The sequence below is a fragment of the Rhinatrema bivittatum genome, chromosome 7 (genome assembly GCF_901001135.1).
Source record: "Rhinatrema bivittatum chromosome 7, aRhiBiv1.1, whole genome shotgun sequence".
Classification (NCBI taxonomy): Eukaryota; Metazoa; Chordata; class Amphibia; order Gymnophiona; family Rhinatrematidae; genus Rhinatrema; species Rhinatrema bivittatum.
In genome coordinates this window covers 140,341,144-140,368,104 of record NC_042621.1, presented here as the reverse complement: position 1 = coordinate 140,368,104, position 26,961 = coordinate 140,341,144, and the positions used below count along the sequence as shown (strand labels likewise).

At 45.7% G+C, this 26,961-nt stretch overlaps 1 protein-coding gene across 1 annotated transcript in view; it reads right to left on the bottom strand.

Moving 5' to 3' along the window:
• Positions 1-1,664: 1,664 nt before the first annotated feature.
• Positions 1,665-26,961, bottom strand: part of PRSS54 (serine protease 54) — a 64,999-nt gene continuing 39,702 nt past the window's right edge. The window contains exon 6 of the mRNA XM_029610694.1: positions 1,665-2,081. Coding sequence (XP_029466554.1) covers positions 1,665-2,081 — 417 coding nt within the window. The remainder of the gene's footprint in view (positions 2,082-26,961) is intronic.

The following is a 26,961-nucleotide window of genomic DNA, read 5'->3' as shown; positions in this document are numbered from 1 at the left end:
GGTTAAGTTCCTAGAAGAAAAGTCCATAAACTGCTATTAATCAATAAGGAATAGTAGCTTGGGATCTATTTAATGTTTGGATACTTTCCAGGTACTTGTGACTTGGATTGGCCACTGTTGGACACAAGATGCTGGGCTTGATGGTCTGATCCAGTAAGACATGTCTTATATTCTTATGTTCTCTTATAGTTTTATCTTCTTATCTTCTTTGTATATATCTTAATCTTTATTCTTTATTATTATGCTATTTGCCTTTTACTGTTTTACACAATATTGATATGATGCTGTGTAATATTATTTGTCTATGCTGATTTATACAATTTTTACCATATATAGTAAACTGAGTATTTGCTTTTACAAATCTGTGTTGTGTGTTCTATCATGTAATATGCCACCATTCAAGCCACCATTTTACAGCACCATGGCTCAATGAAGCCCAAATTTTCAAAACACCGTGAATGTAAAAATCGGTAGATAACGCGTGTACCGGGCCGAGCGCATTTTAAAAATGGCCAAGCCATATGCATAGCTCTTAATACACATGGAAGTGCCGGGGTTCACAAAAGGGGCCCAGTGGGGTCTGGGCGGGGGCTGGCTAGGACAGCACCATTTTGCGCTGACCCGGTAACTCGCGTGCTGCTAGCCATCCAGCACACACAACTTACTTCTACTCGGAGGAGGAAGTAAGTTATAAAACAAAAAAAAAGGATAGTTAGAATAGATTTAGGGGTCGAGATGGAGAGGGGAAAAGGGAGGAAGGTTAGGTAGGGGGGGTAGGGAGGTTCCCTCCCAGTCCGTTCCTTAATTGGAGTGGACTGGGAGGGAACTGGGGAAAAGGCCGATCATGTCACCACACGTAATTGAAAAAATCCCCTCCTGCGTGCGCGAGTGGGGCACCTATGCACACATGCATGCGCTGATACAAAATCGGGAACGCATGTGTTCGCCAGCATTGGATCTTATAACATGCGTGCGGCGATGCGAGCATGTTATAAAATCGGTGCATCCATATGCATACACCGGGTACCGCACATGGATTTTAAAATTCATCCCTATGGCCTTACCATTGCAAGGGAGAATTTGTCCAAATTTAAAACAAATTTGCCACAGATTCTCAGAAATCTGCAGTGAATCTGTTTGCTTCCAGTCATGCAGATCTGCTCAGATTCTAATGCTGATTTGAAGGGTTTGCATTGGAAACTTTTTTGTTTTGACATACTAATTTATGAAACCTATGAACATTTTGCAGGCTTATCAGACTAGTTTACAAAGATTTTTTTTTTAATTCACAAGTCTACTGATGGCATCAGCCTGCTATTTTTGACAACCCACATGTTTCAAAGCAATGATCCCTTAGCTTTAGAAATAAGAAAGCTGAAATAACAGCCTGAAAGTGAATGAACCACTAAAGATATTGATTTGTGCAGCCCATTTATAAATCACCATAGTGATGAAATTAATACTTTCTTGTTTGTGTTCATAACAGCCCTCTGAAGTTTGTACTACAGTGACCTTTTGAATTTAACTACTGAAACTGAACTTTGTGAGTGATTATATAGAATTAAACAAAGATGATTAAGTGAGAGAAAATAAATAATACAGAGACATAAAAATGTTGTTTCATCCCATATATTTTCTACTATAGCATCTTCTGCCTGGCCCCATCACCAGTAGAGCAGAAGACTAAGTAAAAGTAGACTTTGTGCTTTCAGGAGCAGAAGATAATCAAATGTTATCCCACAACCAATGGGGTTTTCCCCATTGTAATAGTCATAATAAATGGCATCCAATGCTTTTATACTGGAACTGATTTCCTTCTGTTTTTCATCCTCATATTTTGTCAGAGACTTCACTTTTAAGTTCTCAGGAACCAGAGACATGGCTTTTTCTGTGGCGTTGAGTGTAGGATAGAAGGGGGCTCCTGCTGCCTCTGTCTTGGTCAAAATCCATTTTCTGTAGTATGATGTCCTGGTATAAAGGAAGGGTCCAAAATCCTTCATACCACCATGGTTTAGTACTCCCTTCAAAACCCAGCAACCACTATTCTTGTCTCGGCAAGAGATTGGGTTACCTGGTTCACCCTTTGAAAGAGAGTGACAAAAGAAAAAAAAAAGATTAACTACAATTCAAAAAACTAAAGTGCTTTAGAGGGCAATTTTCAAAGCCATTTACACAGAGAAATAGGGAATTACGCATTCTTTTCTTTGGGGAATGGGGGAAATACCTGGAGTAGGCTAACCTAATAAAATTTTAATTGGATCATAAGACGAAAGAGACCTCATACAGATATACATTGAAGATATATTAGATATATTATTTCTCACAGGACAAGCAGGATGGTAGTCCTCACATATGGGTGACATCATCAGGATGGAGCCCAATCACGGAAAACTTCTGTTAAAGTTTCCAGAACTTTGACTGGCCCCTACTGGGCATGCCCAGCATGGCACTAACCCTGCAGCCAGCAGGGGTCCCCCTTCAGTCTTCTTTTTTCCGTGCAGCAGTAACCTCGCGGTAAAGGAGCTCTGAAGAGATTCCTGACAGGAATTTTTCTCATGGAATTATTAAAAGTTAAATTGCCCCACAGGGGTCCCTCCTCTAACTTTTCTCTGACTGCGGTACTCCGGTAAGTTTTTACCCGTTTACTGTCGATTACCGTAGAGTTTGGCCCTTGTGGCCTACTGGCCATCGACCATACCGCGGCTCGATTTTTTTCAATGGCCATGATGTCGGGGTTCTGTCGGTGCCTGGACTGTACTCGCACCATGTCTATCACAGACACCCATGGAGTCTGTGTAATGTGTTTAGGCCGTGAGCATGATGTCCTGACTTGCACCAAATGTGCCCTCATGACACCCAAAGGTCGCAAAGCCAGAATGGAGAAGATGGAACTCCTCTTCCGTGCTCAAACCCGACTCCGTCCATTGCATCGACATCATCGGAACCGGCACCATCGACTTCGCGCCAGCATCGACCACCGACTGGAGACCGACCGCCATCGACGTCTTCACGACCATCGACACCATCTACTCCCCCTCAGGATCGAGGGGATCACAGGAAAAAACATTGCCATCGACATCACAAAACTCTGACCATCGAGGGAGCGAAATCATCGACCTCACCACCGTCCGAGCCGCCGTCGAAGAAGCCCCGTTCAGGAAAGGCACCGACCATTCCTTCAACCGGGTCACCAAGGCAACCCTCACCTGATCGGGGTTTGGGAGCCGCGATTCCGCCTGTAAGGGTGGTCCCTCTGGCTATGCCTCTGCCTCCCTCTTCTGTTCCGGAGCCGGGGCTGCTTGCTCCAGGTCTCTGAGAAGAACTGGACCAGCTGGTTCAGGAGGCCATCGACAAGGCGATGCAACGTCTCCAGGTTCCTCCGGCACCGGCACCAATTGTGGAACCTGTCATTGACCCGATTCCAGCAGCGCTGGCACTGCTGCTATCCAGAATGGAGGCGCTGATGGCCGCCCTTCCACCAATGGATCCCGGGTCTCCGATGGCTCTGATGCCCTCCCCGATGACAGCTTCATTGGGAGGAGAAACACCGTTCCGCATCCCTCCATCGGGTGTGTTGCCTCAGCCAGAGATGCCGATACATCCCTCGCCATCAATTCATTCATCGGTGCCTATACGTTCGTCGGCGCCATCGAGTCATCCATCGATGCCTGCACCGGTGCCTTCAATGCCATCATCGGTGCCTCCGGCGATTCCTCCGATTTTTTTCGGAGCCTAGACCAGGACCCTCAGGTATCCAACCCCCTTCACTTCCTAAAGGACAGTCTGCTGATCCTTATGACACTTGGGGTGATGATACTTCAGCAGACACCGATGACTTACCTTCACCACCTTCTCCCACTGAAAGTAGAAAGCGTTCTTCTCCAGAGGACCTCTCATTCATAAATTTTGTGAAGGAAATTTCTGAGTTGGTTCTTTTCAACTGCAGACGGAACAGGATGATAGACACCAGATGATGGAATTACTCCAATTCCTGGATGCACCCAAAGTGATCACCTCTATTCCCATTCATCAGGTCCTTCTTGATCTCCTCAAAAAGAACTGGGAAAATCCTGGATCAATTGCTCCAGTACACAGAAAAGCTGACACTACCTATTTAGTTCAGTCAGCCCCAGGCTTTCAAAAATCCCAGCTCGACCACCACTCAGTTGTGGTAGAGTCTGCTCAAAAGAGGGCAAAAAGGTCAAAACCTCACTCGTCTACCCCTCCTGCTAAGGAACAAAAATTCCTAGACAACCTTGGTTGATGAGTATTCCAAGGGGCCATGCTCATATCCCGAATTGCTGCCTATCAGCTTTATATGACCCAATATAATAGAGTCATATTTAGCAGATACAGGACTTCTCCGAGTCCCTACCTGAACAATTCCAAGACCAGCTACAAACCCTTGTAAACAAAGGATTTGAGGCAGGCAAGCATGAGATTCGAACATCTTATGACATTTTTGACACCTCTACCAGAGTGTCTGCAGCGGCTATTTCGGCAAGATGGTAGGCCTGGCTCAAGGCTTCTGACCTTCGCTCAGAAGTGCAAGACCGGTTGTCCAACCTACCATGTATCGGAGATAATCTGTTTGGAGAACAGATCCAACGATTGGTGGCTGAATTAAAAGACCATCATGAGACCCTCAAACAGCTCTCTTCAATGCCTTCCAACTTCTCCTCAAGACAGCCCTTCAGGAAGAACTCTAAGAAGTTGTTCTACCATCCAAGGAAGGCCTATCCGCCACCAGTAAGGACCTGTGCTATGAGACCTTATCAAAAGCCTCAACCTCGCCAAGCCCGAAAACAAAAACCACAAGCAGCTCCGCAGCCAGGACCTGCTTCAGGTTTTTTACTTCCGCTTGGAGAGCAGCAGCCAGATTCCTCTGTCACACATACCAGTGGGAGGTCGCTTGTGCCACTTTCACAACATATGGCAGTCAATCACAACTGACCAATGGGTATTGGCAATCATTGCTCAGGGTTACCATCTGAACTTTCTCGCCCTGCCACCGGACTCCGCACCTCTGCAGATGTGGAGAACATCCGACCATGCCCTTCTTCTGGATCAAGAGGTAGCCCTCCTTCTCCAGTCAAGAGCAATAGAACCCATTCCACACTCGAAGCAAGGCCTAGGGTTCTATTCCCGGTACTTTCTAATCCCCAGAAAATCAGGGGGTGTTTATCCAATTCTGGACCTACGTGCTCTCAACAAGTACCTTCAGCGGGAAAAGTTCAAGATGGTAACCTTGGGATCGCTGCTACCTCTTCTACAAAGAGGAGACTGGCTTTGCTCTCTGGACCTCCAGGACGCATACACCCACATTGCGATAACTCCAGCTCATCCCAAGTACCTGAGATTTGTAGTAGGCCCCGAACCCTATCAATACCTAGTGCTTCCGTTCGGCCTAGCATCTGCACCATGAGTCTTTACCAAATGTCTCGTAGTTGTCGCAGCTTTCCTCAGAACCCAAGGTATTCACGTCTACCCCTATCTGGACGACTGGTTAATCAGGGCTCCAACTCAGCAAACTGCTCGGTCGCCCCTCGATTTAACTCTACACACTCTGATTTCACTAGGATTTCTTGTCAATTACGAGAAATCTTGTTTAGTCCCATCTCAAACCTTGTCATTCATTGGAGCAGACTTGGACACCTTGCAGGCAAAGGTTTTTCTGCCTCAACAACAAGCGGTAACTCTCGTGTCTCTCGCTCACCAGTTGCAGTCTCAACATGCTACAACAGCTCGCCAATTCCTCGTCCTTCTGGGACACATGGCGTTCTCAGTCCATGTCACACCAACAGCCCGCTTGGCCATGAGACTTATGCACTGGACTCTGAGGTCACAATGGATTCAAGCTATTCAGCCTCTATCGACCATTGTCCACATCACCGACTCACTCCGTCTGTCTCTCGCCTGGTGGAAAAATCAAAACAATCTCCTCCAGGGATTGCCCTTTCAAGTTCCAAATCCTCAAGTCATTCTCACCACCGACGCTTCCAACCTCGGGTGGGGAGCCCTCGTGGCCGATCTGCAGACACAGGGGTCTTGGTCTCCAGAGGAAGCCAAACACCAAATAAATTTCCTAGAGCTTCGAGCAATACGATATGCTCTCAGGGCTTTCCAGGATCGCCTATCAAATCAAGTCATCCTGATTCAGACGGACAACCAGGTGGCCATGTGGTACATCAACAAGCAGGGAGGCACAGGCTCCTTCCTTCTGTGTCAGGAAGCTGCGCAGATTTGGGCGAAAGCTCTCTCCCACTCGATGTACCTCAGGGCCACCTACTTGCCGGGAGTGGACAATGTGTTGGCAGACAAGCTGAATCGCGTCTTCCAACCGCACGAGTGGTCTCTCAACCCCTCAGTAGCGAACTCAATCTTTCAACAATGGGGATACCCTCAGACAGACCTCTTTGCGTCCCCTCAGAACCACAAAGTGGTCAATTACTGCTCTCTCATTCGCAGCAAACACTCTCAGCCCAGAGATGCATTCTCCCTCTCTTGGGCAACCGGTCTGCTTTATGCATTCCCTCCACTTCCTCTTCTCTCGAAGACTCTCGTGAAGCTACGTCAGGACAAGGGAACCATGATCCTGAGAGCACCTCACTGGCCACGCCAAGTGTGGTTTCCAATACTGCAGGAACTCTCCATCCACGAGCACATTCCCTTGGGAAAGCACCCGCTTCTGATCACTCAAAACAACGGGTGCCTACTCCATCCCAATCTTCAGGCCTTGTCCCTGACAGCATGGATGTTGAAAGGTTAATCCTTCAACCACTTAACCTTTCAGACCCAGTTTCCCGTATCTTGACTGCTTCCCAGAAACCTTCCATGAGAAAATCTTACTCCTATAAAAGGAAAAGGTTCACATCATGGTGCGCTCCTCAGTCCCTTGATCCCTTTTCCTGTCCAATCCCAAAGTTTTTGGACTATCTCTGGCATCTGTCAGAGTCAGGTCTCAAGACCTCTTCCATCAGAATGCATGTCATTGCAGTAGCCGCCTTCCATAAAGGCATCGTGGATGTCCCTATATCAGAACAACCCCTCGTAACATGCTTTTGGAAGGGCTTGCTCCACATCAAGCCACCTTTACGTCCTCCAGCCCCTTCTTGGGACCTTAACCTGGTTCTCGGACAGCTCATGAAACCACCATTCGAGCCTCTTCACTCCTGTGACCTAAAATATCTCACATGGAAAGTGATTTTCCTTTTGGCTATCACTTCAGCTTGCAGGGTTAGTGAGTTACAGGCCCTAGTTACCTATCCGCCTACACTAAACTCCTGCAGGACCGGGCGGTACTCCACACTCACCCTAAGTTTTTATCTAAGGTAGTTTCGGAGTTTCACATTAATCAATCCATGATACTACCTACCTTCTTTCCCAGGCCCCATTCCAATCCAGGGGAACAGGCTTTGCATACCCTTGACTGTAAACGAGCTCTAGCTTTTTATCTAGACTGTACAGTTGCCCACAGGAAGAGCACTCAGTTATTCATCTCATTCCACCCCAACAAATTAGGGCAACCTGTGGGTAAGCAGACTCACTCCTCCTGGTTGGCGGACTGCATATCTTTTTGCTATCAGCAAGCAGGCATTCCTTTTCAAGACCTTGTTAAAGCATACTCTATGAGGGCCATGGCGACTTCAGTAGCACACTTACGATCGGTGCCGCTTCCTGACATTTGTAGGGCTGCCACCTGGAGTTCTTTCCATACTTTCGCAGCCCACTATTACTTGGACAAAGCTGGAAGACAAGATTCCATCTTCGGCCAGTCTGTCCTGCGTAACTTATTTCCAACATGACGTACCTACACCCTTCTGCCTGCCCGGTGGGGTTCAGGATGCCCTCTACCAAATTCCACCCCAGTTGTTGTGCCTGTTGCACGCCGTTGGGTACATTTGGTGCATGTTCGGACATCCTCAGCTCGGTACTCACCCATATGTGAGGACTAGCATCCTGCTTGTCCTGTGAGAAAGCAAATGTTGCTTACCTGTAACAGGTGTTCTCACAGGACAGCAGGATGTTAGTCCTCACGAAATCTGCCCGCCGCCCCGCGGTGTTGGGTTCGTAACGTTTTGTTATTTTATTTTTCGGCACTGCCTGTAGCTTTCAAATAAGACTGAAGGGGGACCCCTGCTGGCTGCAGGGTTAGTGCCATCCTGGGCATGCCCAGTAGGGGCCAGTCAAAGTTCTGGAAACTTTGACAGAAGTTTTCCGTGATTGGGCTCCATCCTGATGATGTCACCCATATGTGAGGACTAACATCCTGCTGTCCTGTGAGAACACCTGTTACAGGTAAGCAACATTCGCTATATATTTTTTTAAATGTAAAGATTCTGATTTATTTTTGTTTATATTAAGTTTTTGTAATTTTTTCCTACTTCTTTTATAATATATATTTATTATTTTATTTTATTACTGTAAACTGTATTGATCAAATTTCATTTGTAAAGGCGGTATATAAACATTTTTAAATAAATAAATAAATGTATTCTCATCAGATAAGTCTCCTACATATGGTAGAAAATGTCTAAACCTCTGCATTGCTTGTAGCAGTCATCAGATTATCTTAATCCCATTGAAGCTAATTTTCAAAGGGATTCTCTCTAAATTTGGGAATTAGACTCCTAAAATGGCCCTTTTGAAAACTTACTAGGGCTGAGTATCTAAATTTAGGGTCCATGTCTCACTAGGCCCTAAAATTTAGGGAAATATTAGGTACTTAGCATTGATTTTCAGCACTAGGTAACTAACCTAGGGTCCTAAATCTAGGCAAATGAATAACGACCCTAAATTTTGCATCCCAAATTTAGGTGAAATTTTCAACTGAAAGAAGTCCATATTCAGAGGCATTTAGCCTGATAATCATGTTATCCGGCTAAATTCCAACTTTGAATATTTTGGACACTTATCCAGCTAAACTTTAGCTAGATATTTCATTATCTGTCTAAAATTTAGCCGAATAACTTAGGGACATTCTGAGGGCATTTCTGGGAGGATTTAGGTTAGCCAGATAATTTATCTAGCTAACTCTGATTTCAGAGTTATCTGGCTAACGCTGGTCCTAAAGTTACCTGGATAAACTTATCCAGCTATCTTTAAGAAAGCCATCTATATTCAACAGTGAGGCTGCACCATTGAATATCCTTCTTGTAAGGGTTCTTTTAGGGAGTTCTGTGTGAAGACAGACCAGTTGGTGGCAGTGGAGAAGCAGAAACCTAACAGCATAAGATTGAACTGATCAGACTTTTGAAAATAGCCAAAGCTGTAGGAATATTAAAGTATGCTAAAGACTACCCAGAATGCTAAAGTATGTCAAAGGTCAGCATTAAGTTCTGCTTCTGCCTTCTGGGCCCAATTTACAAGAAATCATATGACGTACAAGAATGCAGTATTATTAGCATACTAGCAAAAACTGCCTGGCATTGCTCAAGTTGTCTGTTCCATAATAGTTATATATTTTAAAATCGAACAAAAGAGAAAACAAATGGCGGATTTTAAAGGGTTACTTAAAAAACCCCCTTGCGCGCGCTGAGCTTATTTTGCATAGACTCGGCAGTGTGCACAAGCCCCAGGATGCGCTTAAGTCCCAGGGCTTTGCTAGGGGGGGGTGTCGGGGCGTGTCGTGGTGCGTGTCGTGGTGGCGTGTCATTCGGGGGCGGGGCTGTGGGCGTGGTTCAGGCCCGGGGGCATTTCGGGGGCGTGGCTGAGGCCTCCAACACTACTCCTGGGCTGGGGAATCGCAAGCCAGCCAGCTGGCCGGCGCGCGTGAGTTATGCCTGCCAGAAGCAAGCGTAACTTTTCTAACAAAGTTAGGGGGGGTTTAGATAGGGCTGGGGGGGTGGGTTAGGTAGGGGAAGGGAGGAGAAGGTGCGGGGGGGTGTAAGCAAAGTTCCCTCCGAGGCCGCTCCGATTTCGGAGCGGCCTCAGAGGGAACAGAGGCAGGCTGCGCGGCTCGGCGCGCGCAGACTGCCAATTTTGGGCAGCCTTGCGAGCGCCAACTCCGGATTTTAAAGTATACTCGTGGCTACGTGCATATCTATTAAAATCCGGCTTACTTTGGTTTGCGCCTATTGTGCGAACAAAAGTACGCACGGGCGTACTTTTATAAAATCTACCCCATACTGTTTTATTTTGTTAAGTAATTAACAGCAAGCAAATAGAAATGTAGGGAACCTCTTCGTAAACTATATTGACAGTATATTAAATGTCTTTCATTGTCTAACTCTAAAGAATGCTAAATAGCGATTGTTGTAGAAGAAGATTAAAAAGCACAGATTCTAGTACAGATCCCTGGGGCACTGCACTATTTAGCATCCTCCATTGAGAAAAGTGACCAATGATATGGTTATTGATGTTTGGGTGGATCCTTGGACACTGTGGCAGCTGACACAGTGTCAGGGGCAGTCCCGTGAGGGACCACGGTGTCAGGCTAGACTCTGGACACACAAACACAGATTTGAATCTTTATTTAAACAGTTTTGGAAACCACCAGAGATGGCAGTAGTGAGCATTAGATGTTGAGCCCAGCTGGGCAAGTATCCCACAGGACGCTGGAACAGCGAATCCTCTGCTTGGCTGTGCTGTAGTGGAAAGAGACTGAGAGTTATGAGTACACAGTGAGAAACATCAGAGTCCCAGGTAGAATAGGAGAAGCTCCGAGTCAGGGAGAGCAGGCCCTCGAGGAGCGAGTACCTGATCCCTTAGAGCAGGGAGACTCAGTGGTATTGTACTCACACAGCAATTCCACTAGACGAGAGGTCTGGCACTGGAACAGAGGGCAGGACCTCGAGGAGCGAGTACCTGGTTCCAGGGAAGCAGTACTGTGGAATAGATGGTAGTTGTACTCACAGATGGATACTGTTAGTGAAGTCTTCCAAGTAGAAAGGGTTGTAGATGCAGGTAGCGACTCAGGGAACATGGGCCCTCGAGGAGCGAGTACCGGTTTCCTGATAGCACCTGAAAGAAGCAGAAGAGGCCCCCGAGGAGCGGGTATCCCGTTAGCAATAAAAGTTCTAGATAACGCTGGAGTGGCAGAGCAGCTTCGGTACGGAGAGCGAATCCTATCCGTAGAGTTCCGGGGTTGCTAACTCGATTAGCTAGCAAATACTGTAGGCTTAAATATCCGGGCAGAGTGATGTCATCTCAGGGGGATGCCCCTGAGGTTCGCGCCAACGAGGAAATAAAGATGAGGGGGTCGTGCGCACGCACGCCTTATGGTACCTTGGAGGAGCATGGCCGGAAGCAGCACCAAAGCCGGCCCGGGGACGCCAGAGAGGTCGGCAGACAGACACCGGGGCAGCCAGCAGTCCGAGGTGAGCGGGAGGAGCCGCAAGAAGAGTGAGGTAGGCGGGGCGAAGCCGTCGCAGACCGACGGTCGCAACAACCAATTAGTCTTTCTGTTTCATAACTTTTAACTAGAGTACAACAGTGGTGTAGCCATGGCCTGGATGGACCATCGTTTACCCACTTAGGGCTTGAGCTCAAGTAATCAGGGCTACCCGACATCAGAAGAATCCTGTAGGATGGCTGCCACGGTTCCCATCCCACAGTGGCCAAAGAAGGAGAGGGCCACTGTGGACCCCATTCTGCAGTGGCTGAAGAAGATATCCTGTGTGTGTGTGTGTATGCGTGAGTGGAAGCCTATGTGGATGTATGCATAGGTGTGTGAGTGTGTGTGTGTGTGTGGGAGCCTAAGAGACAGGGCTTCGCAGACAAAGCGTATTAATGAAAAGTGCCAGGCGTTGCTCAGGTTGTCTGGTTCATAACTGATGTAAGTTTTAAAAACAACAGTGAAAAAGATAAATATTCTTTTAATTAACACATTAAGAGAAGAGCCTTATGTGTGCATATGCCGAAAAGCATGTGCCTCCTGGTGGCCACAGATATGCAGGTCAGTGTGGCTGATACAATCCTTTTTTATATATATAAATAAGAGATAAGCGTATTAACTAGTTAATTTATTTGTAAGTATAACATTTTTCTAACCTAGTAGTATGCAAGTTTGGGGGAAGTGATGTATATTTTCATTTTTTCATTTATTAAAATTTATTAATCGCCTAACACTTAACAAGGCCTAAGCGATATACAAGAATACATACATAATAAAAACAAAATAAAATACAAACAACAAATTTCAGCTTCACAGAAACCAAGAAGCAAAATACCAAATATTAATGGTACATTTACTGTTTTAGGCATAGGAGCATATTCCAAAAATGGAATATTCAATTATTAAATCATATTTACTTTAGTAAGCAGATTAAGAACATTCATGCCGCCTCATTTATCATTGAACGCACGATGGAGCAGATATTCCTTAAATGCCATTTTGAACTTTTTAACGTCTTCTAAAGATCTGAGGTCAAAAGAAAGGAGGTTCCATTGAGTGGGTGCCGCTATAGAGAAAGAAGTCTCCCTAGTACAGGATAAACGGGCGTGACGAATTGAGGGAATCTCTAGCAAATTAACTTGTGAAGATCTCGAAACATCTAACTGGATTATAAATCCGTAGCAATGCATTAAACCAAAAGGTAGAATCTGAAACACAGAGCTTGTAAACTAACATGCCTATCTTGAACACTATACGTTCATTCACTGGTAACCAGTTAAGTCTACATAGGGTCAGCGAGATCTTTTCAAAGCGCTTTGTGTGAGAAACCAGCCTAGCGGCTGAGTTTAGCAAAAGTTGTACTATTGAATTAAACACTTTGGTAAACCAATATATAACCCATTACAGTAGTCAATGTGCGGAAACATAATGGCACGAACAACCATCAGAAAATCTTTATCATACAACAAATGACGAAGGCCTCTTAACAACCGAAGTTTAAAGAAGCCTGTTTTAATCAGAGATTTTATTTGAGGTTTAAAAGATAAGGTAGAGTCAATCATGATAGCTAGACTCTTGATAGGTTTAATAAGATAAAATGAGAAATTGTCGATTGAAATAGTATCCTGTAAAGGTATGGAATGAGGTCGATGAATTAACAACATTGTGGTCTTACCAGTATTTAGCAACAACTTATTGTGCTTCAACCATCGCTTAATAGTATCCAAACACAAGGATAATGAATTCACTGTTTCCTGCCATGAATTCTGAACTTTTATATAGAACTGGATGTCATCAGCATAGATCTTATACCCATCTGAAATGGTAGCTAGCAATTTGGTAATGGGGGCGAGATATATATTAAACAACATTGCCGAAAGGGCTGCACCCTGTGGCACCCCAACCTTCACCTGCTGAGACAAAGAACATGAATTATTAAATCGGATGACTTGAGAATGCTCAGACAAGTAACTCTCAAACCAATCAAGTACTATTCCTGAAATACCACATTCCCGAAGACGAAAAAGTAAAATTTGACGATCGATGGAATCAAAAGCAGAGGTAATGTCAAGTGAAACTAAGAGAAACTGTTGTCCATTATAATCTCTTGCAGCCAAGTTCTCAAGCTTTTGCAGTTGTCTTATACTGTTATGGCAAATCCGCATTGCTCCTAAGATATTTTATTAATAAAGATTTTTCTTTGCTTACTCATATTAAGTGCTTATTTCAACACCCAGAACACTCCAAAGTTAGCTAGATACGTTTATCTGGCTAACTTTGCAATGCGGCTAGTGCCTGAACACAGATCTCTGATAATTTTTGTCTGAAAACTGACACTGAACCTTAGGGACTTAACTTAGATACCTACATTTAGGAGTTTAGCTTTTGGAGGTGGTGGTAGGAGTATAGCAGCCTCATTCTTTCTAGTCCAACTGGAGTTGGAAAGCATTGGTTTAGAATTTTGTAACCATTTTCTTTTATTAGAAAGAATTTGTCATAAGAAATTCCATGTGTATAGTATTTGATCCCAATCATCTTCTGTTATTTCCTGTCCAGTATCATTTACCTAGGCTTATTTAAAGTATTAATAGCATCCCTTGTTTACTAGTAGGGCATTAATTAGCTTTTCAAATACAGTAAGAGTTTTACCATATTTAAAACTGCTGGCGTTCTTACTGAGTAGGATCTATGGTTCCAAATATTTGCATGCAGGTCTATAATTTTGTCAAATGATAGAGAGAAAATTACCTCCTCAGAATAGCTGACCTGTGAATCTAATGAAACAGCCATGCAAAGTGTTTCGTATTAAAGTGACTAGAGAACTGTGAATTACTCCAAAGAGGAGTTTGAGGAGAGAGGCTAGTAAAGATCTTACGTTTAGTGGTGTGTGGTAACATTCGCAGTAGGGGATTCAGTACACGCACCAAATTTTAGTGCAGTATCTAATCTTAACTTCCCATACAACCACTTAACCAAAGCTGCACATCCACCACATGCAGCTGTTGTCCTCTGCATTGTAGCCTATTCCTCCTTCTGGTCGCCGCATCTCAAAAAAGATATAATTGCGATGGAGAAGGTACAGAGAAGGGCTACCAAAATGATAAGGGGAATGGAACAGCTCCCCTATGAGGAAAGACTAAAGAGGTTAGGACTTTTCAGCTTGGAGAAGAGACGGCTGAGGGGGGATATGATAGAGGTGTTTAAAATCATGAGAGGTCTAGAACAGGTAGAGGTGGATCGGTTATTTACTCTTTCAGATAATAGAAAGACTAGGGGGCACTCCATGAAGTTAGCAAGTAGCACATTTAAAACTAATCGGAGAAAGTTCTTTTTCACTCAACGCACAATTAAACTCTGGAATTTGTTGCCAGAGGATGTGGTTAGTGCAGTTAGTATAGCTGGGTTTAAAAAAAGTTTGGATAAATACCTTGGGGAGAAGTCCATAAAGTGTTATTAATCATGTTGACATAGGGGTGGATTTTAAAAGGCCCGTGCGCCAGCGCGCCTATTTTGCATAGGCCGTCGGCACACGTAAAGCCCCGGGACGCGCGTAAGTCCCGGGGCTTTCGAAAAGGGGAGGGAGGGGGCATGTCCGGAGGCGTTCCCGAAACGACGCGGCGTTTCGGGGGCGGGCCCCGGCGTTTCGGGGGCGGGCCCGGGGCGTGGTGGAGGCCTCCGGACCAGCCCCCGGGACTGGAGGACGGAGCGGGGCTGCTGGCGACGCGCGCAAAGTTACGCCTGCTTTTAGCAGGCGTAACTTTGCCGACAAAGGTAAGGGGGGGGTTTAGATAGGGCCGGGGGGGTGGGTTAGGTAGGGGAAGGGAGGGGAAGGTGGGGGGAGGGCGAAGAAAAGTTCCCTCCGAGGCCGCTCCGAAATCGGAGCGGCCTCAGAGGGAACATGCAGCTCGCGCTGGGCTCGGCACGCGCAGGTTGCACAAATGTGCACCCCCTTGCGCGGGCCGACCCCGGATTTTATAAGATACACGCGGCTACGCGCGTATCTTATAAAATCCAGCGTACTTTTGTTCGCGCCTGGTGTGCGAACAAAAGTATGCGCTCGCGTATTTTTTAAAAATCTGCTCCTTAGGGAATAGCCACTGCTTATTATTGACATCAGTAGCATGGGCTCTACTTAATGTTTGGGTACTTGCTAGGAATTTGGAACCTGGATTGGCTACTATTGGAAACAGGATGCTGGACCCTCGGTCTAACCTAGTAAGGTAACTTCTTATGTTCTCCCCTCCATTACCCATTAAGGCAGTTTCCTCCCAGTCCCCCATTTCCCATCAGCACCACCCCCTCCTCATTTCCTATTAGATCCCACTTCTCTAGGGAATCCTCCTCTTCCCCATCGGGACCCTTTCCTTCCTCATCAGGGCATCCTATCTCTTTCCCCATCAGACTTCCCCATTTCCCATCAGGGTACCTTGCTATCCCCCTTCCCCATCAATAACCCCTCCATTTCCCATCAAGTCCCCCCTTTTTTCAATATGGTGACATGATCAATGCAACTATCACAGTCAGGTTTAAAAGAGCTTTTGACAAGTTCCTGGAGGAAGAGTCCATAACAGATTTGTAGCTAGGCAAACTAAAGAAAGCTGCTGTTATCCCTGGGAGTCAGTAACAGGAAATAGATCTGCTTTAGGGAATCTGCCAGGTACCTATGACCGGGATTGGCCACTATAGGAGACAGGATTCTGGGCTCGATGGAACTTGGTCTGACCCAGAAGAGCATTTCTTATGTTCTCTCTCTTCCCCATTTAAGTACCCTACCCATCATTCCCCCATCCATTTCCCATTGGGGCACCTTTCTCTCCCTTTTCCACATCAGTTCTCCTACCTTTCTCATGTGAATTCCCTGTCCTTCAGACCATCATTCAATAATTAAAAATTCATACAAAAAATATGTTAACATTTTGAAAATACCAATAAAATATTTCAAAACAGCCATAAAACACCACTCAAAATTAATAAGGATAAAAAAATTCCCCACTCTCCATACCTGGAACTTTTGATTCCAGTCACTCTGAGACAGTCATGAACTAGTCAGGGATGGGGATCATAAATGTACTCTTCCCTCTCATATATGCACACTCCCTAATACACATATACACATACACTTGATCACTGATTAGGGCTGTTCAGCTTGGAGAAGAGACGGCTGAGGGGGGATATGATAGAGGTCTTTAAGATCATGAGAGGTCTTGAACGAGTAGATGTGACTCGGTTATTTACACTTTCGAATAATAAAAGGACTAGGGGGCATTCCATGAAGTTAGCAAGTGGCACATTTAAGACTAATCGGAGAAAATTCTTTTTCACTCAACGCACAATAAAGCTCTGGAATTTGTTGCCAGAGGATGTGGTTAGTGCAGTTAGTGTAGCTGGGTTCAAAAAAGGTTTGGATAAGTTCTTGGAGGAGAAGTCCATTAACGGCTATTAATCAAGTTTACTTAGGGAATAGCCATTGCTATTAATTGCATCAGTAACATGGGATCTTCTTAGTGTTTGGATAATTGCCAGGTTCTTGTGGCCTGGTTTGGCCTCTGTTGGATACAGAATGCTGGGCTTGATGGACCCTTGGTCTGACTCAGCATGGCAATTTCTTATGTTCTTATGTTCTCTCTCAAACACATGCTCACTCTGTCTCATACACATGCTGCTTCATGCTCCCTCTCATACACTCTCAGTCATGTTCACAGGCATGCTCCCTGATGCACTCACATGCTCTCCATCACCTTCACTCTTCACCCCCTCCATCTGTAAAAACGCTTTTACTTTGGTGGTTAGGTGAATCCAAGCTGGGACCCAGGACAGCAGGGTCTGGGTGGGCTTTTTATTATTATTATTATTTGAAAACTCCACCAAAAGAAAGTACACATCATAATAGCCAGGCATATGCAGACCTGACATCCAGTACAAAGTACTCAGTGGGAGCACTGAGAGGAGAGGATCAGTTGCTGGTGGCTGGAAAGAATTTAGTAAGTACTGCTTGGAGAAATTTTTAAAACTTAAAAGTATTGGTGAGAAGTAAACTATTGGAGTATATTATTAATGTGATTGTGTGTTTTTTTTCAATGAGGTAATCAGAAAGGCAGGCAACAAGCCAAAGTGTGTGTTTGGTTTAAATAGGTAGTCCCAACCCTCCCACCCTCCCCAGTTCATCCTTTAATTTATAGACAGGTGTCACTTTCATACTTAAAAAATAAAATAAAATAAAAAATCATTCTTTTAACTTAAACTCAGAAATTCCCCACACCTTATCAAGAGTTTGATCATTCCCTTGTAGGTCACTATCAGTATATAGGGCCGGATTTTTAAAAAGTTACGCGCGCCAGGCCTATTATCCCAGGACAAGCAGGATGCTAGTTCTCACATATGGGTAACGTCACTGACGGAGTCCGAACGCGGGAAACACTTCTGTCAAAGTTTCTATAAACTTTTGACTGGCAGCCTGGGGCTACTGAGCATGCCCAGCGTGCCATGATATTCCCTGCCACAGGGGTCTCACTCCAGTCTTCGTTTTTCCGCATGCCCATTAGCACCGCAGTCGTCGGAGCCCTGTGAGTCTCCTCACAAATTTGACTAAAAAAGTTACTTAAAACTCAAAGTTTTTTTCCCACATTGGGTCTCATTCCTGTTTGACACCGGACGGTGACAAATTTATTAGACTTCTCATTACTTTTGGAAAATTTTTTCACAGACTTCTCATCGACGGCTGTCGATTCCAAAATGGCCTCCGGGTTCAAGAAATGTTCTTGTAACCGGACCATGTCCTTCACAGATCCACATTCCCAATGTGTGATCTGCCTAGGAGAGAAGCATGAAATATCTTCATGCTCTCAGTGCCAACAAATGACCCCAAAGGGTCGAAAACTCAGACGGGAGAAAATGGCTCAAGTTTTTCAACTTCAACTGTTACCATCGCCATCGACTTCGACCAAGTATTCACCCACAGGGGTAACTTAAAAACTCCTACTTAAGAAGAAGCATGTCGAGGGTTCTGGAGATGCGGCTTCACCGACACCGTCCTCTGCTTCAATCAGGTCAGTGTCAGAATCTAAACAAAAACATAAGCATAGGCACCGTCGACCATCGTCTATTCCACCATCAACGGAACCGTTAGCAAAACGGCCTAAAGTCGTCGTTACCCTCGACTTCAACATCGACATCTTCACCGATGACTACACCGGATTTGACATCCCTTGTCCAAAAACTGGTATTAGACACATTACAGAAACAATTTCCAGCGCCATCGCCAATGCCGGTGAACACACCGATGCCGGCGGGACCGCCGATGCCGACGTCATCGTCGATGCCGGCGGGACCGCTGATACGATCTCTCGATACTATATCATTGATACTACCGATGATACAACCATCATCTATGCCTATCACTTCTTCGATGCCTCCATCGACATCAGTCACTTCTAGAATACCAATTTCAGAATTTTCATTTCTTCTTACCTCAACGACATCTATGTCATCGATGACCAGATCATTACCTCTTTACACTACTGCTCCTACCATACCACACCTTGCCAAGAAGGTAATTCACCCTCAGTTATCCACTAAGAAGACATCATTAGTGACAAAAAGACCAATCTCTGAAGACAGGTCCTTACATGATATTATTACCAAAAGGTATACGGACTTACTATCTTCTTTACCAACTGGCCCAGAAGATGTGCAAGCTGAACATTCTTCATCAGATGATCCTTTACCAAGACCTTCTGGGGTACATCCTGCTCAAAAAGCAACACCACCTCATCAACCAACTCAATATGATTCCTGGTCTGACACGGATTCTGAACCATCATCAGAGGATTTTATGTCAGAATCCATCTCCGCCACCTGCTACAAAGCAGTCACCTCCGGAAGATCTTACATTCCAATCATTTGTTCAAGAAATGGCAGATTCCATTCCTTTTCAGTTACACACAGAACAAGATAGTAGGCAACAAACTCTAGAAGTGCTTCAATTTGTTGATCCCCCTAAGCACACTCTTGCCATACCTGTTCATGACATTCTTTTACAACTGCAGCAACATCTTTGGGAGCATCCCTGCTCAGTCCCTCCGGTAAACAAGCGCATAGAGTCGACTTATTTAGTACAACCGTCCTCTGCGTACCAAAAAACACAGCTTCCCCACCACTCGGTGGTCGTGGAATCGGCTCAAAAGAAATCTAGAAGGACAAGGGCCCATTCCTCAATCCCTCCAGGGAAAGACAATCGGTTCCTTGACCAATTGGGCCGCAAAGTGTACCAAGGAGCAATGCTGAATTCAAAAATATCAGCATATCATTTATATATATGACACAATACCACAGAAACTTGTGGAAGCAAATGGAAGAGTTTGTGCCATCTTTGCCCTCACAGTATCAAGAAGCTGCACAAGCTGTTATAAACAAGGGCTTTAATGCGGGGAAACATGAAGTACGAGCGCATATGACAGCTATGACACAGCCTCACGAGTGGCTGCATCCGGCATCACTGCAAGACGCTGGGCCTTGCTTAAAGCATCCGATTTATGACCAGAGGTACAAGACAAGCTGGTTGATCTTGCCTGCCTGGGGGATAATCTATTTGGTTCGAAAGTACAGGATGCTGTTTCCCAATTAAGGGAACATACTGAAACACTGCGACAATTATCTACACTGCCGCATGATCCTTCTACACATTCTGCCAGGTGACCATCACGAAGGGATACCAGAAGGCCCTTTTACAGACAGCGTAAATACTACCCCCCAGCATCTAAGCCGAGACCTCCGAGATCTCAGCAAAGACCTCAGCAGCGGCAACAGAGAGCACCAAGACCAGCACCAGCCCCTCAAACTGGACCTGCCACTGGTTTTTGAGATTACACCCGGAGAACAAAGCCCACATGCCAACCCTTACCCAACACTACCAGTGGGGGGCAGACTATCAAAATTTTACATCAATTGGACGTCAATAACATCGGACCAATGGGTCCTATCCATCATCCACAAAGGATACCACCTCAATTTCAATTCAACCCTTCCGGATTTTCCACCAAAACCTTCACATCTCAGCGAAGATCACATTCTTCAACTTCAAATAGAATTATCCACCCTTCTGAGCGCCAGGGCCGTCGAGAAAGTACCCCGGGCCCAGCAGGGCAGAGGATTCTACTCCCGTTATTTCCTCATTCCAAAGAAAACCGGAGGCCTTCGTCCCATACTGGACCTCAGAAATCTCAACAAATTTCTAAAAAAAGAAAAGTTCAGAATGGTATCCTTAGGCATAATGCTCCCACTCCTTCAAAAAGGAGATTGGCTTTGTTCTCTGGACCTTCAAGATGCTTATGCTCATATTCCAATTTTTCCCCCTCATCGCAAGTATCTGCGCTTCATGGTAGGCAGTCAACACTTCCAATACAGAGTTCTACCATTCGGTCTTGCCTCTGCTCCCAGAGTATTCACCAAATGTCTGGCAGTAATAGCAGCATATTTACACAAACAAGGTGTTCATGTTTTCCCATATCTAGATGATTGGCTCATAAGAAGTCAGTCTCAAGAAGGAGCTCTAACTTCTCTAAATCACACAATTACTGTGCTTCACAACATGGGATTTCTAGTCAATTATCCAAAGTCCCACCTAACCCCTTCTCATATTCTCCAGTTCATAGGAGCAGAGTTAAACACTATCCTCGCAAAAGCCTTTCTACCCGGCGATCGAGCAGAAACGCTGTCCCTCTTGGCAAAGTCGTTACATTCAAGGAAACAGGTAACGGCTCACCACTTTCTAACGTTATTAGGCCACATGGCTTCCACAGTTCATGTCACTCCTATGGCAAGACTTGCCATGAGAATAACCGAATGGACTTTAAAATCACAATGGATCCAAGCCATCCAACCTTTGCACTCTCCAATTCGAATCACACACCAACTTTGTTCATCTCTCCTTTGGTGGATGAACAAGGACAATTTGCGCAAGGGACAAACCTTCCAGCAACCAGTTCCACAGATAACGTTAACTACAGATGCATCCACCTTGGGTTGGGGAGCTCACATAGACAATCTCCAAACTCAAGGGACATGGACGAAACTCGAAGCAACATTTCAAATCAATTTCCTAGAACTTCGAGCTATACGTTATGCTCTGCATGCTTTCAAGGACTACCTTTCTCACAAAACTATTCTAATCCAAACCAACAACACAGTTGCCATGTGGTACATCAACAAACAAGGAGGGACGGGCTTGTATCTCCTTTGTCAAGAGGCCTCATAGATTTGGGGATGGGCCCTGAACTACTCAGTGTTCCTCCGGGCCACTTATCTGGCAGGCATTCACAATGTACTGGCGGATCGACTCAGTCATCAGTTCCAACCACACGAATGGTCCCTGGATCCCACAATAGCGACCAGGATATTTCAACATTGGGGTTAACCAACGATAGACCTGTTTGCGTCACATCTGAATCACAAAGTGGACAATTTCTGTTCTCTACACAAACAGAAGAACCAGCCAGCCAATGACGCCTTTGCTCGCCCTTGGAACTCAGGCCTACTGTACGCGTATCCTCCGATACCACTTATAACCAAAACTCTAGTGAAACTACAACTAGACAAGGGGTCCATGATACTTATAGCCCCGTATTGGCCTCGACAAGTATGGTTTCCCACACTTCTAGACCTCTCGATCAGGGATCCAATTCGCCTGGGAGTAGCTCCCACTCTCATAACTCAGGATCAGGGTCGGTTGCGCCATCCCAACCTTCAATCCCTATCCCTGACAGCATGGATGTTGAAAGCTTGATCTCACAACCTCTCAATCTTTCAGCTCAGATATCTCAAGTACTTATAGCTTCACGTAAACCTTCCACATGGAAGAACTACGCTTCTAAGTGGAAGAGATTCACTCTGTGGTGCAGGCAAAACAGTATTGATCCTTTCAACTGCCCCACTACTTCCCTTCTAGACTATTTATACTATCTTTCAGAATCTGGTCTCCAGACTTCATCAGTAAGAGTACACTTAAGTGCAATCTCCGGCACCAATATCCACACAACCTCTCGTCACCAGGTTCATGAGAGGTTTAACTCAACTTAAACCACCAATTAGGGCCCCAGTAACAGCATGGGACCTAAATCTGGTCTTAACTAAATTAATGAGTTCCCCATTTGAACCAATAGATTCCTGTGACCTTAAATTTCTCACATGGAAAACTATCTTCCTCATAGCCATAACATCAGCTAGAAGGGTTAGTGAGTTACAAGCACTGGTCACATATGAACTTTACACTAAGTTTCTACATGACAGAGTGGTTCTCCGAACACATCCAAAATTCCTTCCCAAGTTAGTTACGGAATTCCACTTGAATCAATCCATAGTTTTACCCACATTCTTTCCAAGGCCTCATTCTCATCAAGGCGAACGAGCCTTACACACCTTGGACTGCAAACGTGCATTGTCTTTCTACATAAACCGCACAGCAGTCCACAGGAAATCTAAACAACTTTTTGTTTCTTATGATCCAAACAAACCAGGGAAAGCAGTGGGTAAGCAGACTTTATCCAACTGGCTAGCAGATTGCATACAGTTTTGTTATGAAAAAGCAGGCCTTCCTCTCCAAGGGCGAGTAACGGCACATGCAGTCAGAGCAATGTCAACCTCAGTAGCACACTATTGTTCAGTGCCAATCCTTGACATATGCAAAGCAGCAACATGGAGTTCTCTTCACACATTTGCATCTCATTACTGTCTGGACAAAGAAGGACGACAAGATTCAGCCTACGGACAATCTGTCTTAAAGAACTTGTTTCCAGTTTAAACCCAACTCCTTCTACAACCAATCTGCTGTAATCTTCGGCTGATTCATTCAACAACAATACTTCACTGTTGCCTCAGTCACAAATGACTCAGCCTCTAGCTTGCTAATCACCCATATGTGAGGACTAGCATCTTGCTTGTCCTGGGATAAAGCAAAATTGCTTACCTTGTAATAGGTGTTATCCCAGGACAGCAGGATGTAGTCCTCACGAAACCCACCCGCCACCCTGCAGAGTTGGGTCCGATACGTTTTATTATTTTATTTTTTGCTAAAGCTTATTGCTATATGCGAGACTGGAGTGAGACCCCTGTGGCAGGGAATATCATGGCACGTTGGGCATGCTCAGTAGCCCAGGCTGCCAGTCAAAAGTTTATAGAAACTTTGACAGAAGTTTTTCCCGCGTTCAGGCTCCGTCAGTGACGTCACCCATATGTGAGGACTACATCCTGCTGTTCTGGGATAACACCTATTACAAGGTAAGCAATTTTGCTTTTTCAAAAGGCCCGGCGACGCATATAAAGCATGTTAGCCCTGAAGCATGTAAGCCCTAAGGCTTTACTAAAGGGGTGGGGCAGGGGCGGGGTCAGGCTCCCGGCACAGTGACCATATTTGCTGCTGTGCCGGGGATCGCACGCCGGCAGTTGGCCGGTGCACACAACTTGCGCCTGCCCAAAGGCAGGCGCAAAAAGTAAAATAAAGGTCAGGGGGGGATTAGAGTAGGGCTGGGGGGGGAAAGGTTAGGGGAAGGGGTGGGAAGGTCAGGCTAGGGGGCAGGGAACAGGGGAAGGCAGCGTGGCATGCGCGCATGTTATAAAATCGGGTGTACATGTGCGCGCACATGTATGCCCGCACGCAACCTTTAAAATCTACCCCATAGTGAATACATTAATACATTTAAAGGACCCTAATTGTACGCATTCCTACTCCCATAGCAACCTAAAACTTAACTAAGATCTGAATAAATTTAAGATGAAGGCAGCAGTCCAGCAGCAAAAGGGGGTCCTTCCAGTCTTTTGCATCGAGTGTTACATGTATGATTTTTTACCCACTGGTGAGAAATTGTACGTATGCATCCGATGCAAAGAGCTCCTGTCTCTTAGAGAATGAGTCAGATCTCTGAAGCCTAGAGTGGCAGACCTGGAGGACCTGAGGCAAACCGAGAGGTATATAGATGAGACCTTCAGGGACATAATAGCCAAGTCCCAACTCCAGTCTGGAAGCCCTGGTGCTGCCTTGGAGGAGGAAGGTCTCATGATCGGAGAACATCAACCTGGTGCAGCAGGAAATGATCCTGTAGCAAGGACCTGCTTTCTAGGTTGGTGCATTGTCCTCTCGCACTGAGGATGTGTCTCCCAAGGCTAGTGCCCTAGAGGGAAGGGTTAGATCGGCCATCCTAGTTGGTTGGTGGGAATGAGGATCCACTGATAAGATGCCTATCTGGTACGAAGGTCATGTCACCTAGTTAGGATTTTAGACAGTGCTGGGGAGGAGTCAGCTGTCGTGGTACATGTGGGCACCAGTGACATACAAAAATGTGGGAGGGAGGTTCTGGAAGCCAAATTTAGGCTCTTAGGTAGAAAGCTGAAATCCAGAATCTCCAGGGTAGCATTCTCTGAAATGCTCCCTGGTCCAGGCACAGGTCCCCAGAGGCAGGAAGAGCTCTGGAGTCTCAATGCATGGATGAGACAATGGTACAAGGAAGAGGGATTCAGTTTTGTAAGGAACTGGGGAACCTTTTGGGGAAGGGGAGTCTTTTCCAAAGGAATGGGCTCACCTTAACCAACCAGGCTGCTGGTACCAACCTTTAAAAAGGAGATAGAGCAGCTTTTAAACTAGAGCAAAGGGGAAAGCCAACAGTCGCTCATCAGCACATGGTTCGGAGGGGGGTATTTCAAAGGATACTAATAAGTATTAGAGTAAGGGCATCCCAACAGAGAGGTTGCAATTATAAGAATAGTCCAAGTGCCTATAATTAAAAACTCACCTGAGCTAAAAGATTCCAATTTATTCCTGTCAACTGAAAGGCAGAATGTAAATACTAACAAAAAACACACTGAAATGTTTGTATGCTAATGCCAGAATTCTAAGAAGTAAGATGGGAGAATTAGAGGGGCAGATTTTCAAAGCCATATGCGCGCCGGACCTATTTTCAAAAGGCCTGGCAACGCACATAAAGCCCCAGGACGTGTGTACGTTCCTGGGCTTGAAAAAAGGGGTGGGGCAGGGTGGAGCCAGAGCCTCCAGGCACAGCGGCCATTTGCCACTGTGTCTGGGATCGCGGGCCGGCCGTTGGCCGGTGCGCGCAACCTACGTCTGCCTAGAGGCAGGCGCAACTTATAAAATAAAGGTTGGGGGGGTTAGGTAGGGCTGGGGGGCAGGTTAGGAAGGGAAAGGGAGGGAATGGGGAAAGCCAGCAGGGCTCCCCATGGGCTCGGCGCGTGCAAGATGCACTATTGTGCACCCCCTTGCGCGCACCGACCCCGGATTTTATAACATGCGTGCGGTTGCGCGCACATGTTATAAAATCGGGCGTCATTTGTGCGCGCCGGGTTGCGCGCACAAATGTACGCCCGCAGATAGGTATTAAATTTCGGCCCAGAGTGTATAGCAGAGAATGATGACATAATCTTAATTGGCATCTCAGAGATATGATAGAAAGAGGATAACCAATGGGATAATCCTATACCACTGTACAAATTATATTGCAATGACAGGAGCATCTTGGTGGTGGGGTAGCGTTTTATGTCCGGGATGGCATAGAGTCCAACAGGATAAAGATCCTACATGAGACTAAATGCACAATCCAAATCTTTATGGGTAGAAATCCCTTGTGTGTTAGGGAATATTATAGTGATAGGAGTATACTACCGTCCACCTGGCCAAAATGGTGAGATGGACAGTGAAATGCTAAGAGAAATTAGGGAAGATAACCGAACTGGTAGTGCAGTAGTAATGCGAGATTTCAAACACCCCAATATTGACTGGGTAAGTGAAACATCAGGGCATGCTAGAGAGATAAAGTTCCTGGATGGAGTAAATGACAGTTTTATGGAGCAATCGATTCAGGAACCAATGAGAGAGGGAGCAATTTTAGATATAATTCTCAGGAGCACAGGATTTGGTGAGAGGTAATGATGGTGGCATCACCAAAATACTCCCCTCTTTCATTGTGATATAATTTTCCTGCCTTTCTGACTACCTATTTAATATAAACACACAAACTTCTGTTTTTTGCCTGCCTTTCTGACTACTGGTGGAGGAGTGATGGTGTGTGGAGAAGGTGTGTGTGGAGAGAAGAGTTGTGAGGTGGGAGTAGGAGCAAGGACAGGACCAGCAGTATAGTTAGGCAGGAGGGAAGGGATAGGAGGAGGCAGGAGGGGGAAGGGGATAGGCAGGCAAGTACGGAGGTTGGAGGACAGCAAGCTAGGGATACACAGAGGATAGAAGGGAAGGGAGTTGGCAGGGCAGGAGCAGAAGGGGGGGGGGAGGAAGGGACGGGAGTGGGATGGAGAGTGAGGTAAGGGAGGACACATCTCTGGAAGAGGAAGTGGCACCCCTTTCAGGCAGCTGAGCAGCACCACGCCCTTGTCTCAGGGCCATAAAGTTCAGTATGCAGGAGAATGATATGGTCATCGCAGGGGTCCTGCAAAATTATCCAATGCTGGTTGGCAACCAGCAGCGACTCATTGAAACGCTGGGACCAGATGTTTTCGAGGACATGGCTGAGTGGCTGGACAGCACATGAACCGCAGCTGGTAAGTTGACCTCACCCCTAAATGGGCAGGTTGCAATGGGTGTACACATCATTTGGCATAAGATGCTCACAATGCAA